This window comes from Phyllobates terribilis, unplaced genomic scaffold (assembly GCF_046119375.1).
Source record: "Phyllobates terribilis strain yellow unplaced genomic scaffold, ASM4611937v1 Scaffold_9__5_contigs__length_417890890, whole genome shotgun sequence".
In the NCBI taxonomy this organism is placed as follows: Eukaryota; Metazoa; Chordata; class Amphibia; order Anura; family Dendrobatidae; genus Phyllobates; species Phyllobates terribilis.
This window is the reverse complement of record NW_027362769.1, coordinates 230,067,908-230,086,016: the sequence shown is the minus strand read 5'-3', so window position 1 is coordinate 230,086,016 and position 18,109 is coordinate 230,067,908. Positions and strand designations below refer to the sequence as shown.

At 41.4% G+C, this 18,109-nt stretch overlaps 1 protein-coding gene across 1 annotated transcript in view; it reads right to left on the bottom strand.

Annotated features, from left to right (window-relative positions):
• The window catches only part of LOC141162056 (uncharacterized), a 539,567-nt gene that overhangs the window by 212,804 nt on the left and 308,654 nt on the right, over positions 1-18,109 (bottom strand). The window contains exons 39-45 of the mRNA XM_073647724.1: positions 16,950-17,249; positions 16,375-16,595; positions 14,527-14,688; positions 12,496-12,573; positions 7,384-7,755; positions 6,760-7,113; positions 2,143-2,493 (exon numbers count right to left, since the gene is read on the bottom strand). Of these exons, the coding sequence (XP_073503825.1) occupies positions 2,143-2,493; positions 6,760-7,113; positions 7,384-7,755; positions 12,496-12,573; positions 14,527-14,688; positions 16,375-16,595; positions 16,950-17,249 (1,838 nt within the window). The remainder of the gene's footprint in view (positions 1-2,142; positions 2,494-6,759; positions 7,114-7,383; positions 7,756-12,495; positions 12,574-14,526; positions 14,689-16,374; positions 16,596-16,949; positions 17,250-18,109) is intronic.

Sequence of the window (18,109 nt, the reverse complement as noted above, 5' to 3'; positions counted from 1 at the left end):
TAATATTGTGTCTTGACATTTACCATAAATAAACCTTGTGACATTTACCCATCACAAGCCGGGTCATCGAACATATTTCAAACTATAATAAATTATAATTATATGACAATTAATTTTCCAGTAATTCCAAGCAACTCGCACTGCTTAATTGCATTTTATGTGTGAATTATGTATAAATGTAAATTATGAATAAATGTACCCGTAATTAAAATTATCCATTAAACATGTACTTCTAAGCAGTATTTATACATGATTTAGGAAACAGCAACTTTGGGGGCTATCAGCATAGGAAAATCCCTTTTACATGCTTTACTAGAAGTGTCTCTGCCTCCCCCTGCCCAAAATCCTCTCTATTAGCTGAAACAAGCATATCACTTAGCTCAAAACCACTTCATAGCGCCCATAACAACTGTAGATGTGAACTTATTTCAAAGGGCACCCTGTTTTACAACAGTAGCCTACATTAGGAAAAAATTGCCCACCCACACCCAATAGTCTACAGAGGTGTCCTGCAATACGTGACCATATATAATGGAGCAATATTTAAAGGGCTTGTCTCAAGAACACAATTCATGTACAGATGGAAGCAGACATGGAGATCATCTGATTGCTGTGGTTCTGGTTTCTTACATTTCAAAGAAACTGCATTGGAAATGGATGGCTATTCACTTGACTGCCATGTGATACAAGTGCAACAGAATGCACGCCATGTGCAACAGAATGCACGCCATGTGCAACAGAATGCACGCCATGTGCAACAGAATGCACGCCATTGCCCACTTCTAGCCAGGCTTCTCTGAACTGTAAATAGGTATAGATGGGTCTTAGTGGTTTCTTCCAGTTCTGAGCTGCTGGCAGCCTTGACAACTTCCGATTTGAAGGAAAGTAACCAAGGTGTATCTTAAATCTGCTCCACTTAGTTTCCTCCACCAACAACTGCATCTATGGTGCCCAATGTTGCCTATTTTTTGGTGTTCTTCAAAAGAAGAGCACATGATAAAACCCAAAATATTTTTTGTGTATTAACATCTTTGCTCATTTTGTTTTTATCTTAGGTTTTGTCAGTTAGGTGGCCACAGTATGAATGTTATTTGGTTTTCTTTGATTTTGTGTATGTATTTGTCACATCTATCTATCTATCTATCTATCTATCTTTATATCTATCCAAATGAGATTTGAGGCTGAAATGAAGGCAATGATAGCTGCCGATTGGACTGGATACAACAATGGCAATGAGAGCATCATATCAGTCCTACTCCCAGGATTATGGTGTTGGGTGGCTTAATGTCTGATGGCCAGACCCTTCTAGTCTTCCTTCCAGTTACACTAACAGCTTGGCATTATATTAATTTGGTTGTGGATCCAGTGGACTGGTCATTCCTCCCAAGTGTCCCAAGAGCCACTTTTCAACATTACAATGACAGGTTGCATGTTGCTTGTGCTACTGTGAGCAGCGCGTGTAGCCTAAACGTGCTACCATGGTCTGCAGAATCTCCTGACTTGTCTTCCATAGAGCATATCTGGGATGTCATTGGTTGGCAATTGCAAAGGGAGCTGCCAGCTGCGGATTTTGATGATTTATGTGTCCAAGTGTATTCAGCGTGGCAGAACAGTCCTCCAACAACCATTGCAAGCAGCCAAAGTGTGAGAATTTATGCAGGTTGAGCTCATACTCAATACTGAAGAATAAACTGAAATGGTTTGAAAATCTTATTTCTATTTTTCTTCATTTGAATATCAATAACATATCAATCCATCCTGTGATCTCTATAATACCATGACTTTTCCTTCTTGGTGTTGCAATTTTAATGTTGACCAATGTATAATGTAAGGGACCTGTAGTTGTTCAAATGGTGTACATGGAAAAAAGAAGCCAGTTCACAGAGTGGTGAGAAGTTGGGGAATGATTACAGCCACCACTAACTATACAGTGAGCGCAGCTGTAATCACTGCCCTGCACTTTTTTTAACAATTTATTTATGACATACAAAAGACATAAAACGCCTACTACATTTTCCAATCTTAACAAAAATAAGAAAGGGCTTAAGATAGCTAAAGGGTGAAGTATCATCACAAAACATAAGATATTTACCTATAGCACTGAAAAATACATTCACTTTCCTTATAATGTATTCCCATTACCTGGATGGCTTTGCACTTGTTCTCTGCCACCATCTTCCATTGTAACTTATTGTCTGCATTAATATCTCCTTTAACTTCAATAGAGCAAGTTCCGGACTTCAGCACGATGTCAACGTTGTAATTTGTCTGTTTGCCAACAGTGATTGAGAGTTTGCTTTCCTCGCTGATTTTTTTAATCATGGGCAGGTTATGCCTAAATATAAATTCCACTTTTAGTTTTGGCTGGCACTCGGTTCGGATTTGAAGCACAGACGTGTTGCCATCTAATGTCAGGACACAGAGCATCTCGGCTTCACAACCATTAATAACAGCAGATCCATTAATCCGAGTCTGAGACGGAATATTGAGATCCTGTCAAAGTAAATGAAACCACAGATTATTAATCTCCATCACTCATAAAAATAAATGTGTTTGCTTTATTAATTGAATCAAGCTGCCAAAACATACAATTAATGAGGAGGATTGGGTTTAGATTCCTCTCGTTCACTTATGTTTGGTTGCGTTAAATTGCTTTTACGACTGGATGATGTGAAGGTTGAAGTGGGCGTTATTTTACTGATAAATTAAAGATCTCCACACTCATCAATAATATAAGTACAGGTACACAGACAGGAAAACTGATTACAAAGCTTTCCAAATTATTATAAGGGGCAAAACCTGAGACAGAAAGTTTTTAGACCAAGGTTGGATCCACCTTCTTTTACTGGTCCTGCATTTCAATATATATCGAGTCACCAAAATGGCTCTGACTCATGGACCCCACAAGACATCTTTAGATGGTCTATTGTATCTGCCACCAAGATATTATCAGCAGTGCTGCAAGTTGTAAGGTGGGCCTTCATGGATTTTTCCAGACCAACCCATGTATGCTCTATCAAAGTCATATCTGGGGAGTTTGGAGGCCAAGTCAATATTTTGAACTCTTTGTCATGTTCCTCAAACCAGTGCTGAACAATTCTTACAGTATACCCATATGCATCATCCTACTGGAGAGGCAGTTGACATTAGGTAATAATGTTTCCATAAAAGGTGCACTTGTTCTGCAACATGTCAAGGTAACAGCCACGTGAATGCCGAGACGCAAGATTCCTAGCATATTATTGCCAAAATCATGCTTCTGCCAGCTTTCTTCCTTCATTTAATGCATCCTGGGGGCAGCACTTCCCTAGGCAAGCAACACCATATGTTGTTAGGGAAAAAGATGCTTCAGATGAGGACAATTTTTCAGTGCTGCTTGGTCAAATTGTAATGCGCATATACTCATTGTAGGTGCTTTTAGCAGTGGACAGGTGGTCAACATGCCCTCTAAGTACATCACAGCCCCATACATAGTAAGCTGTGATGTACTGTGTATTCTGACACCTTTTTATCAAACCCAGCAGGAACCTTTTCAGCAATTTTATCATTTAAAGGAAACCTGTCACTATGTAAATGCTGTCCAGTTTGCATGTGCCATGTTATAGAGTAGGAGAAGCTGATCAGATTGATACAGTGGGGGGAATAAGTATTTGATCCCTTGCTGTTTTTGTAAATTTGCCCACTGACAAAGACATGAACAGTCTATAATTTTAAGGGTAGGTTAATTTTAACATTGAGAGATAGACTATCCAAAAAAAACATCAAGAAAATCACATTGTATAAATTAGATACATTTTTTTTGCATTGTACAGTGAGAAATAAGTATTTGATTCCTCTGGCAAACAGCACTTAATACTTGGTGGCAAAACCCTTGTTGGCAAGCACAGCAGTCAGATGTTTTTTGTAGTTGATGATGAGAGTTGTGCACATGTCAGGAGTAATTTTGTTCCACTCCTCTTTGTAGATAATCTCTAAATCATTCAGATTTTGAGGCTGTCGCTTGGCAGCTCGGAGCTTCAATTCCCTCCATAGGTTTTCTATGAGATTAAGGTCTGGAGACTGACTAGGTCACTCCATGACCTTAATGTGCTTCTTTTTGAGCCACTTCTTTGTTGCCTTGGCTATATGTTTTGGATCATTGTCCTGCTGGAAGATCCAGCCACGACCCATCGTCAATGCTCTTACTGAGGGAAGGAGGTTGTTGGCCAAAATCTCGCGATACATGACCCCATCCATCTTCCCTTCAGTATGGTGCAGTCGTCATGTCCCCTTTGCAGGAAAGGACCCCCACAGTATAATGCTTCCCCCACCATGCTTCACTGTTGGGACAATGTTCTTAGGGTTGTACTCATCCTTCTTCTTCCTCCAAACACGGCGAGTTGAGTTAATGCCAAAGAGCTCAATTTTTGTCTCATCTGACCACAGCACCTTCTCCCAATAACTCACAGAATCATCCAGGTGTTCATTGGCAAACTTCAAACGGGCCTGCACATGTGCCTTCTTGAGCAGGGGGACCTTGTGGGCACTGCATGATTTTAAACCTTTAAGGCATAATGTGTTATCAATGGTTTTTTTGGTGACTGTGGTCCTAGCTGCCTTGAGATTATTAACAAGTTCCCCTCATGTAGTTTTTGGCTGATCTCTCACCTTCTTCATGATCAAGGATACCGCACGATGTGAGATTTTGCATGGTGCCTCAGATCAATGTCGATTGACAGTCATTTTATATTTCTTCCATTTTCTTACTATTGCACGAACAGTTGTCTCCTTCTCACCCAGCGTCTTACTTATGCTTTTGTAGCCCATTCCAGCTTTGTGCAGGTTTATCATCTTGTCCCTGACATTCTTAGAGAGCTCTTTGGTCTTGCCCATGTTGTAGAGGTTAGAGTCTGACTGATTAATTGAGTCTGTGGACAGGAGTCTTTTATACTGGTGACCATGTAAGACAGCTGTCTTTAATGCAGGTAACGAGTTGATTAGTAGCGTCTAACTGGTCTGTAGGAGCCAGAACTCATAATGGTTTGTAGGGGATCAAATACTTATTTCTCACTGCAAAATGCAAAAAAAATGTATCTAGTTTATACAATGTGATTTTCTTGATTTTTTGGGGGGATATTCTATCTATCAATGTTAAAATTAACCTACCCTTAAAATTATAGACTGTTCATGTCTTTGTTAGTGGACAAACTTACAAAAACAGCAAGGGATCAAATAATTATTTCCCCCACTGTATATAGTTTTCTGAGAAAAGACTCAGTATAACTTGTGTTTTTATCATTTAATCCTCTGCTCTTTCTGGGATTTTCAATCCAGTGGACAATTCCTATTAATGACTGACAGCTTTCTTTGTATAAGCGTGCATGCAGATATAACTGTCAATCACTGATAGGACCGCCCACTGGACCGAAAATCCCAGAAAGAGCAGAGGATTAAATGACTAAATCACAGGTTATACGGTGTCTTTTCTTACAAAGCTAAATATCAGTGTGCTCAGCTTCTCCTGTTCTATAACATTGTGCCTGCAGATCGGACTGCATTTTCTTAAAACAAGTTCCTTTTAAACCTATGTGTGAACAGAAGCCTAGGATACAAATCTTTGTACACAGCCTGTGACCCTTTTACAAAATTTAGCTTGGAATTGATATTTTGTGATAGTTTAAAAATCTAATACAAATGACACACTTTATGACTATCTTGATAAATGAAGGCAACAATGTAGTAGTAACAGTCATGCAGTGCTCGTGGAGAAACATGTCTCAATGACTCATTGTTGTAGATTTGCATTAGAGCTTGGAAATTTATCCATTAAAAAGAAGCTAGTTAGACAAAATATAACCACTGATTTACATGCACCTTGCATAACATTGTAGATGACAAAGGAGGCACATTTTTGATGGTGAAAAATTAAATGCAGACACACTACATAACCAATGTGATACAGTACATACAACAAAAACCCACAAATTTAAAATGGACCAATGATTGTTCTGTAAATAAAATTTCAGTTATAGTAAAATATCCACTAACGTCAATATCCCATTTTGCCATAAGACACCCACAGGGTCCCAAGAATCAAAGCTGTGAGAAGTTGTGTGGAGAAATACTCACCTACAATGGTTTAGGTTGTACCTAACAACATATTATCTCTGCTATAAAAATAAATTTTTCCTTTACCCCTTGATCCTGGTGAGCACCAATTGTGTTTGTGTTGGAAAAAAATATGGGGGACCACTGTGTTATCCCCGTGACACTAGTGGGCTCCTCATATGTCAGCTTACTGGACCCCTCTGAGCTACATTTTATCACTTAAAAGAGGACTTGTCAGAAGGTCCAAAGTGACCAGTTTTCCCTCTTATTTTATTCACACTTCTCTCCTGAGTATTCCATTGTTTTTCTTTTCTTAAATCTGCCATATAGTTCCAGTGGCATTTTTGCTTAGTGCGACCATTAAACTAATTTTTATGGTCTTTACCAAGTGGGCGTTTCTCACAGAGTAATCCTCCAGAGCAACCCAAAGAAACACCCCCGAGGATCCTGTGAGCCAGGCCCCCTTGGTAAAAAAAATATATATATAAAAATTAGCATATTGGGAGCAGTAAGTAAAAAGTGCTTATATCTCTGTAACCGTATGGCAAATTTAAAAAAGAAAAATGACAGGATATTCAGGGGGTCTGCAAGAATAACATGGCCTCTATTGATCTGGTGGCAGGTCCTCTTTAAGTTTAGTTAGAAGAGAATTTCAGAATAAAACAGTGTTACCTTTAACAATTTGCAATCATTTTGAGTCTGTAGTAGCCATTCTGTTTTATTATTAGATGTGATGTCCGCCTTTGCATTAATTACGCAATTCCCAGAATGAAACAAAATCAAGCCACCAACAGATGATCCAGCCAACATAGAAAGCTCGATATGGTTTGTAATTGGCAATCCGAGCGTGGTTAGGTAAGGTACAGAATGGTTCACTGTTCCCTGTACGGTGTAAGGGTCGCAAATTGTTTTTAACTGCAGTTTGACATCTTTTCCTTCATAGCCAACCCTCATAGAGAGGCCAAAATCACAGTGAGTTCTCTGTAATGAGCCATTCATAGTCAAGTTCTTTGGGAATTGTAATTTCTGAAAAAGAAGAAAAATAATGCTACTCTTAACTGCACAACTTGATTATTACATTCAATGTCAGACTGAAGAACATTGGGCCCACCTTTCTCCCTCACTCAAGAGCCCCATAGCAGCTGCAAGGTTTGGACTATGAACTCTCCTGAAGGAGAAGCCAGGGCCCACCGAAGGATTCTCCGGTTCTCTGTTGGGCCAGTCTAACCCTGATTACATCACCGTACAGTGAAGAATAAAACTCAGTCATTGTAATGCAGTAGCGTTCCTCCTTACCTGAAGAAGGCTGCAGGAGTTTAGGACCGAGCTGGTCCAGTTTAGATTTGATGATGAGCTTCCATTGCTATCAGTCCGAACTTCACAACTGGCCTTGAAGACGCATTTCCCAATTGTTACATCAAGCAATGCGGCATTCTTCCCCTGTCTGATCGCCACAATCCTCATCTTGCCATCTTTTGCTATCCCAAGGCTTTGAAGTTTAGGTAGGGCGTGTTTAAAGCCTATCTCTATAGTATTGTGTGGGCCCCATTCACTGTTGATATTAAGGCGGGCAAATGTGTCCCCTGAGGAGGCCAGTCCAAATATGTTGGTCTTGTAACCAGTAGTCAAAAGTGACCCATTGAACGTAGCTTTTACAGGACCTGAAATCTTAACATAACATAACGCTATTACGTTAGATTAGCATATAATATTATGCACAGCAAGATAAGTACTGTACAATATACTTTTCTCGGTGTTAATGTAACATAGAGCTTAAAAAGGAGTTCTCAGGCTTTGAAGTTACCCCCTATCCATAGGAAAAGGTATAACTTCAATCGCTGGGGGTCAGGCTGCTGGGACCCATAGCAAACCTGAGAATTGGGGCTCAGAAGAATCAAGTGTGAATAGGGTGGTGGTCATTCATGCGCACTGCTGCTCCATTCACTCTTATGGGAGTGTCACGGGTGAGTCAGGTGTGACAGACAGTCGTTCTGGAGCCGGCGGTAGAAGGTCACTGCGCTTTGCATTGCAGACGCCTTCTTGATTCCTTCATCTCTGTAGTATAGTTTTATCCTTCTTCCTTTAGGATCCAGCAGCGACCTCCACCTTCTGCTGCTGATTGACACACCCTTGCTGAGTAGTTAAATTGTCTCAGTTTCTCCGGAGAGTCGCCGGTGATAGTTCTATGTACCTCAGTGTAGGCTTGGAGCAAAAGCAGTTGACTAGTTTCTTCTCTGGTGCCCTTGGAGGACAGTTGGTGTTACTCCTCTGGTGTCTGCTCAAGCTAAGTGTATCCCCTTTGTTTGTCTACCTTGTTGTCTTTAGTTTGTAGTGGGGATTGACTAGTGCTCACCCCATCCCCTCCCTCTCTAGGGCCTAGCTCTATGGACATTCAGGGATTAGGTTCTTGCTCGGCGATAGGTGTGGAACCTATATAGGAATTATAGGGTAGGCAGGATGATATTAGATCTGCCTAGGGGGTCTCCACTCCCCCTTTCCCTAGTGCTTGAGCTTCCTCCCCCTCTTCCCCTTCATGTTGCACTTAGTCTTTCCCTCACATTGCGTGACAGGGAGTGTCGTAGACCAGCCAAACGCAGCACTCGGCTACTTCTGTCGTCTCCTTTAAGAATGAATGGCGTATCAGTGCACATGATCAACTACTGCCCCATTCACGCAGAACTCTTTAGAGCCCTGATTATTGGGATCAGTGGTGGTCTTAGCGGTCTGACCCCCAAACGATAGGAGAATTATTCTGTTTCTGACAGATAGGGAATAACTTCCAATCTTGACCCTGAACAAAACACAAAACTGGGTTTACAAAGGTTTAGTCTTCCTTTTTCCTACATAGCATACATAGCACTCAGTGACAACATGGGACTCCTATCTGTTGTGCAAGTGACTCATGTCATCCCAGGATCCTTTGTTGGGTGAAAAGAATGGGGCATCAGACTGCTCTGCTCGCCTGTCAGAATTATGTACCAGAGGAATCCAAGTCGATGTAATGATAAAATATTAACCCCTTAACAACATTAGACGTACTAATACGCGTCTGTTCCCTGGGACTTAAGAGCCAGACCCGTATTAGTACGCCATGGCGATCGCACACAGGCTGTGCGGGCGCGATCGCCGCCGGGTGTCAGCTGATTGTCACAGCTGACACCCGGTACTATGCGCAGGGAGCGGTCCCGCAACGCTCCCCGCACATTAACCCCCGCAATGCTGCGATCGAAGTCGATCGCAGCATTGCGGTGGCAAGGGGAGGTGATCGCAGATACTCACCTCCTCTTCCGGCCTACAGCGCTGTCTGCCGCGGCTTCCAGGATGTTGACATGACGACACAATGTCGTCATGACAACATCCGGGTCACCAGACAGCAGGAAGATTTTTTGGACATGCGCAGTGCATCTCCAAACTATCTTCTCCCTGTCCAGCGCTGACAGCCTGAATGGCACAGGGATGGTGCTGCATTCCTGTGCCATGCAGGCGATCAGAGAAAAAAAAGTGAAAGTCCCAGGGTGGGACAAAGTAAAAAAGTATAAAAACTGTCAGAAAGTGAAAAAAAAAAAAAAAAAAATTGTAAAAATATTTAAATAAAAATAAAAAAAATAATCCACCACAAATAAAAATATAATATACCCATCAATAAATATTATTATAAAAAAAAAACAAACAAACAATAAAAGTACACATATTTGGTATCACCACGTCCGGAACAACCTGACCTATAAAACTTTCCCACTAGTTAACCCCTTCAGTGAACACGGTAAAAAAAAATAATAAATAAACGAAGCAAAAAACAGAGCTTTATCATCATACCGCCAAACAAAAAATGGAATAACACGTGATCAAAAAGACGAATATAAATAAAAATGGTACCGCTGAAAACGTAATCTCGTCCTGCAAAAAACAAGCCACTATACAGCTCCATCAGCCAAAAAATAAAAAAGTTATAGCTCTCAGAATAAAGCTATGCTAAAAAATAATTCTTTCTATAAAATTGCTTTTATTATGTAAAAGTGCAAAACATAGAAAAACAATATAACTGTAGTACCGCTGTAAACATACTGACCCGAAGAATAAAGCTGCCTTATCAATTTTACCACACGCGGAACAGAATAAAAAAAAAAAACTATTCCTGAATTGTTGGTTTTTGTTTATTCTGCCTCCCAAAAATCGGAATAGAAAGCGATCAAAAAATGTCACGTGCCTGAAAATGGCACCAATAACAACATCAAAAAACAAGCCGTCACATAACTGTCTGCCAAAATCTGGAAAAATTATAGCTCTCAAAATATGGCGATGCAAAAACGAGATTTTACAAAAAATGTGTCTTTTAGTGTGCGACAGCTGTCAGTCATAAAAACCCCATATGATTCTGGTATCTCTGTAATCGCACCGACCCGAAGAATAAAGTCGTCTAATTACTTATACCGCACGAGGAACGGCGTAAAAAACAAACTCTCGGGTTAGGGTTGGGCTAGGGTTAGGGCTGGGTTTGGGGTTAGGGTTGTGATGGGGTTGGGATTTTTTTCAAAAGTAAGAAAAAAAGATGACGATATGGCGACTAGTGTTGAGCGCAAGTGCTCGCTACTTGAGTTTGCATCGGGTGCTCGGGTATGCATTGAGTATCGTGGGTATTTGAGTGACATGCTCGAGTCTCCGCCCCATATGCTTCGCGGCCAAAAAAACTTTGCGGGGATTGCCTGCCATGCACGAGCAATCCCCGCATGTTTTTTTTTGGGTGTCTAATAACCGTGAAACATGCGGGGCAGGGACTCGAGCATGTCACTCGAGCACACGCAGTACATGGTGCATACCTGAGTACCCGATGCAAACTCAAGTAGCGAACACTTGCGCTCAAGACTAATGACAACTTATTCAATATGATGACCTAATGTTATCAAATTCTGTGTCGTACCTCTGGGTTCAAAATGTTCACTATACCCCTTAATAAAATCCTTGAAGAGTATAGTTTCCAAAATGGGGTCACTTGTGGGGGAGCTCCACTGTTTAGGCACATCAGGGGCTCTCCAAACGCAACATGGTGTCCGCTAACAAATTGAATTTGTGAAGCACCTGGGGGTTCCAAGTGCTCACTATGCATCTAGATAGGTGCCTTGGGGGATCTAGTTTCCAAAATGGGGTCACTTGTGGGGGAACTCCAATGTTTAGGCACATCAGGGGCTCTCCAAACGCAACATGGCGTCCGCTAATTATTCAAGCAAATTTTACAATCAAAAAGTCAAATGGCGCTCCTTCCCTTCTGAGCCCTGCCGTGCGCCCAAACAGTGGTTTTTCCCCACATATGGGGTATCTGCGTGCCCAGGGGAAATAGCACAACAAATAAAACATAAAAAAAATTGGGTCTAAATTAACATTTTTGTGAAAAAAGTTAAATGTTCATTTTTTTCTTCCACATTCCAAAAATTCCTGCGAAGCACCTGAAGGGTTAATAAAGTTCTTGAATGTGGTTTTGAGCACCTTGAGGGGTGCAGTTTTTAGAATGGTGTCTCTTTTGGGTATTTTCTGTCATAAAGACCTCTCAAAGTGACTTCAAATGTGACGTGGTTCCTAAAAAAATGGTTTTGTAAATTTTGTTGGAAAAATGAGAAATCGCTGGTCAACTTTTAACCCTTATAGCTCCCTAACAAAAAAAAATTTTGGTTCCAAAATTGTGCTGATGTAAAGTAAACATGTAAAGTAAACATGTGGGAAATGTTATTTATTAAGTATTTTGTGTGACATATCTCTCTGATTTAAGGGCATAAAAATTCAAATTTTGAAAATTGCAAAATTTTCAAAATTTTCGCCAAATTTCCGTTTTTTTCACAAATAAACGCAAGTGATATCGAAGAAATTTTACCAAAATCATGAAGTACAATATGTCACGAAAAAACATTCTCAGAATTAGTGGGATCCGTTGAAGCGTTCCAGAGTAATTACCTCCTAAAGTGACAGTGGTCAGAATTGTAAAAATTGGCCCGGTCATTAACGTGCAAACCACCCTCGGGGGTTAAGGGGTTAAAGTCTATTTCATCATTACATCGACTTGGATTCCTCTGGTACATAATTCTGACAGGCGAGCAGAGCAGTCTGATGCCCCATTCTCTTCACCCAACAAAGGATCATTGCTTTGGGGTTTACACAACCCTAATAGGTGAGTGAATTTGAATTCTCTCTCACGAATATTCCTTTTATCTCGGATAAGACCCTATGTGCGCTCTATATTCCTTCTAGTTACCATGTCATCCCAGGAGGCGGTTTGTTTTCCCTGTAACCCAGGCTTCTATGAATGCTCTAGTTTCAGTAGAAAACTGCAAAGTCTCACATTTCTATGTTATTCTAGAATAATATTCCGATTTACAGTCCGTCTAGACTTTTTAATTGTTTAAATATTTTTTTATTTACCTCTATGACTTTCCGTGTTAGTTCCCCATGACAGTGTCCATAAAATAAGTTAGGAGTGAATTCACCATTGCAAATGGCCTACAACATAAGAAGAGAATGAGAAAGCATTACACATGCCTAATCAAGATGCAAATCACTGGTCGGACTGATAATACAATTCACATTAGCTGCACACTATTATATGGTCTAAGTCCACCAATCGCCCAAACCCCTCCAACCCACCTGAGAGGTGTGCAGCAGGAACACACACAAATCCCAGAGTACGGATTCAATAGAAAGCAGTGGCTAAGAAGTCTATGCTTTCTATCAATCTGTACCCAGGTCTGTGTATGTGCTCCTGTCTCTTCAGCTGAGCACCTCTCAAAAGGGATTTGAGCAATCAATGGGAGTCTTGGGACCAAAATATCCAAAAATCAGCTGGTAATTACAGGGGCACTGAAATATGTAAATACATCAGAAATGTTTAGTTACCCTTTGAGTGAACTTTTTTTTAAAGGGAATCTATCAGCAAGTTTTTGCTATTTCGTCTGAGAGCAGCATAATGTAGAGCAAGAGAGACTGATTCCAGCAATGTGTTACTTATTAGGCTGTGTGTTTTATTTCAATGCAAATAGTGTTTTAACAGTTCTGGACTACAGCTCAAGTGCCAGGCAGTCAAACTAATGTGTGCAACCCCACCCCCACCAATGATTGGCAGCCTACTCACAATGCTTGTGCTCAGCGAGCGGTGTTCTGTCACTCACTGAGCTCAGCGCAGCTCTGGGGCCGCAGGTGTCATTCTCCCCGGCTCCTCTGCTGAGCAGTCGCATGGATTACAGCGGGGGTCACTTAGGACAGGTGAGTATATGGATTTTTTATTTTATTATTATTTGCACAGGTGGATACTGCGGGAGCAAACACTACTACCCTCATCACTGTCCCTGCTGGTGCTGATTGCAGTGTCGGCAGGGGACTATGATGACGGCAGCGTTCAGCACTCGGTGCTTGGGAACAGCACGAACTGTACTGCTGACTCCCAAACGCTGGTACGTGTGCTTCTGATGCGGCACACAGGCAGCACTCGTGTGCCATACATGCGCCTCACGGGTGCACACAGACACACGGACACGGATATCTCCAGTACCGAAAATATCCAGACCTGTGTTACCGGCCATAAAGAGCATGTGTGATAGGAGCCATGCAGCAACTTATGGTAACCATCAAGCTACGGGCACACGCTCAGTATATGGTCAGTATTTTACATCAGTATTTGTAAGCCAAAACCAGGAGTGGGTGAGAAATGCGGAAATGGTGACGTGTTTCTATTATACTTCTCCTCTGATTGTTCAACTCCTGATTTTGACTTACAAATACTGATGTAATATACTGACCAAAGACTGAACATGTTAACGTGGCCTTACTTTGATCCTACAGAGATAATTAATTACTAATGAAGTTATTTACCTGTATTTCATTACCTGTATTTTATTAGAGAGACAAGACTGATCAGTATTTGTTTGTAAGGGCTGGTGCAGATGATAGCCCTCATTCCCATGTCTATGGGGCCGTGCACATGTCAGATTTTTTTCTTGGACCAAGTCAGTCCTAGGAAAAAAATCGCAGCATGCCCGAGTTTGATCTGATTATCGGATCGCACTCAGCCATGCAAGTCAATGAGTTTGTGTAAAAGATTGGACTGCACTTAGATGACATATGACGCAGTTCGATTTCCGCGCACTGACATAATGGAGAAAATGAATATTTTTTTTCTCCATCTTCTTCTCATCCAAGAGAATCAGATCATGCTATGGTTTCACCCTGATCAGAGTGTAATTAGCATAATCGGCCCGATTCTCTCAGATGACAGAATATACGCTGTCTGCACCTAGCCTTCGCCGTAGGAACATCCATTAGATTCCATGTCTTAGCACAAATTTAACAAAGCGCGCTTCCCTAGCATTAACACATGCTAATATGTATGACCTCTCTACCACCTCACCATTCAACATGGCATATGGCTTATATACTGGTGATTGTGGGTCTGACGCCAACCTTTATGCTAGATGGTATGAAATATTTCACAGAGCTGAGATCATTGTGGAAAAGGAGACCGATATCGGACGTGCTTCCTGACACTTTCTTCTGAACCTCAAACTTTACGTTTTCACCTTCCACTGAAATGTTGACTCCGGCATGAAGCTTCTTATTTGCGCTCTAAAATATAAAGCAAGACACAATTTACTTTAATTGCAGAAAAAAAAACTATTTTTACCTTTAGAAAAACACATATATATTGAAAATGGATGTACGATATAAATGATACTGAATCTAGAGTGAAAATGCAACATCAATCAATAATTGGTAACGTGATAAAAGCAGCAGAACGAGGACTAGACCCCAACTGGACCAATGATCTCCAACTCTTTGTAGCTGTCAAGACTCATGCAAATTTGTTCTCCCTGAAGATAAGTCACTGCCAACGGTGTCTGGCAGAGGCTTACTCTACTCTCCCAAGTTAGAACACATGAACACCCAGCTAAGTGTTCACATATATGAAGCAGTCGGGAGTAGTGATGATCGAGCATGCTCGTTGCTCGAGATTTACGAGCATGCTCGGACGAGCACCTATTATGTTCAGCGTGCTCGGGGGTTAAGCTTTCGAAGCTCCGTGAACATGATTTGCGACTGTTTGACAGCTTTAATGCATGTGAGTAATGCCTGTTTTTCCAGCATTCCTCACATGTATTAAAGCTGTCAAACAGTCGCAAATCATGTTCACGGAGCGTCGAAAACTTAACCCCCGAGCACACTGAAGATAATAGGTGCTCGCCCGAGCATGTTCGTAAATCTCGAGCAACCAGCATGCCCAATCATCACTAGTCGGGAGCCATCGCTGTCAATCGAATAAACATTCAGCTATTTGAGGTGTTGGCCACCATTATCCTAATTTTAATTGCCAGTGATATAATTTGATGATCCTTGTACAAATTTCTAGCAATTCACAATAGTATTTTGAGCTGTGAACAGCTGGAGAGAAAGAAGTAATCCACATGTAGCTTCTTAAAGGGAATCTGTCAAAACAATCCGCCTCACCTCAACTGCTTGTATTGTCATATTGCTCTATGATCATCTCTACGTATGCTATCTGTTGTTTCAGTCGTGGAGCAACAGATTGCATACGTAAAGGTGTGGATGACGATATCGTCCAAAAAGCAATATGACCACATAAAGAGGTTGGGTGGTGATCATTCTGACAGATTCCCTTTAAGCATAGGTTGGAGAACAGTGTTCTATAAATTCCCCTAAAAGAGGTTCTCCAGCCAAATTATATTGATGGATTAGGTCATAAATATTGGGTTGGTGGTGGTCTGATCTGATGTTATTAGCTTCGGTGGTGACTGGATGTAAACCCTTCATGGAACTGCACTTCACAACTCTGTTCAACATGTAGTGGCTGGTGTCAGGTACTGTAGATCATCTCCTGTTCAGCTGATCTGCTGCTCTCAGCAGTGGCTGCTACACAATAGGCAGAGATGCACAGTGCAGCTCCATTCATTTCAGCTTATTGATGGGAGTGCTGGGTGTAGGATCAACATCGATCCCCGACATAGGTTATAATTATCATCTGACTGGGCAACACCTGTAAGTTCTGCAAAACTGGGTACTCAGAAGTAGAAGTATTATTCCCTGCCACCAATCCTCTGGAATCATAAAGTGGGGGACTCTCTGTTCCATCAACATCAAATCATGTCTAAATGTAAAAAAACAATGAAGCATAAGAGATCATATACAAAACCAACAAAACAGTAACCAGGCTTGATCTCGTTGTCTAACACCAATGCAAATGTTCATTCATTATGAATTTTCTAAATGTTATTCAAATGGCAATGAGTTAGATACCTGATAATGGCAGACGCCATTCATAACATAGGGAATTTTATGACTTTTAAGTTTCTCAATATTATGCTTCAAGCTCATGCCCAGCTGGGTATGTACTGTTGATTTCTCTATACCCATGGATACACCAATTCTACTCGGTCCAGTGCCCAATACCACGCCGCAAGTTTTGTTGTTACTCGTGTTGTTATATGTCAGCTCGAGAGCGCTCTCTACTGGAATTCCTGCCAAATAAGCACAAAATAGTTCAGGAAGAATTCTGTTTCTGATTATTTCGTGGAAGTTTCAGTAAAAACCCATTAACTTGTATAATGACTGATCTGCGGCACTTGATACCACCTCTGACCATCATGTCTTCCTCCATCTATTGTATCAGTCTTGATTCTATAACTATTGCCACTTACCTAGATAACTAGGTAAAGCTGTATGATCTGTAAATAAAAACCAGTAACTCTAGTTTCAGAATTAGCACCTATAGGTGACTGGCATTAATGTAGATAATGTAGATATACATCCTAATAAACAGGAAGTACCAATACCAGCCTAATAAGAATATAATGAAGTCTTCTGCAACATACCTGCATTCTGTAATGAAAGTATGTTATGTGACAACACTCCTTTAAGACGGTGCTCCTGGTCAGCTGCATTTACCAAGTCCACACACAGCAGTTTTGCATCAATCTGGATGCAGACCTGTCCATGCTTATGCAGATCGTCCAGGTGAACGTTTGCTCTCAGTTTGGCTTCTGTAGGCAGCGCATGGCTTCCATTTTGGGTGAAACTTATACTAACATTATGAAGACTCCCAGTGATAAAAATATTTCTGTTCCGGATATTGATCTGGTAGAAATTTTGATTCTTTGCAAACCTGATGTAACCTAAAAATACAGTTAGGCAATAATTGGATTGTAAGTGCATTGTATTAAGGCTAGTAAGACTTTTAGTTTTAGTCTGTGCACAGACTCCAGGATGTCTCCTGTCTGCCTGTGGCTTCCAGAACGTCTCTGGTCTGCCTGTGGCTTCCAGTAACTCTGCCACCTTTCTAAGGTCTCCTGGATGACCCCGGTCTGCCTGCGGCTTCCAGTAACTTTTTTTACCTGTCGGCAGTGTTCAGGATGTCTCATGTCTGCCTGAGGCTTCCAGTAACTCTGCTACCTGTCTGGGGTCTCCTGGACGTCTCCTTATGCCTGTGAATTCCAGTAACTTTGATACTTGTCTATGGTCTCTAGACTGTCTCCTGTCTGTGACTGCGGCCTCCACTAACCCAGCTACCTGTCTGCATTCTATAGAATATCTCCAGCCTGTCTGCGGCCTCCAGTAACTCTGCTACCTGTCTGTGGCCTCCAGGACGTCTCTGAGCTTGTGGAGCTGAAGCACAGACCTACACAGCTCCCTTCTGCCTGTGAATTCAAGTAACCCCGATACCTGTCTATGGTCTCCAGAATGTCTCCTGCCTGTGACTGAGGCTTCCACTAACCCCGCTACCTGTCTGCATTCTCTAGGATATCTCCAGCCTGTCTGCGGCATCCAGTAACTCTGCAACCTGTCTGTGGTCTCCAGGACATCTCCGAGCTTGTGCAGTTGAAGCACAGACCTACACAGCTCCCTTAAACTGGCACAGACTAGCGATGCCCCTCTGACCGGACTGTGGCTATTAGTATACAGTGCTAAAGCCTCATTCTTAGAAACAGAGAGTACACGATGTTGGACTCCCACAAACAGGTATTAATTAGTATAT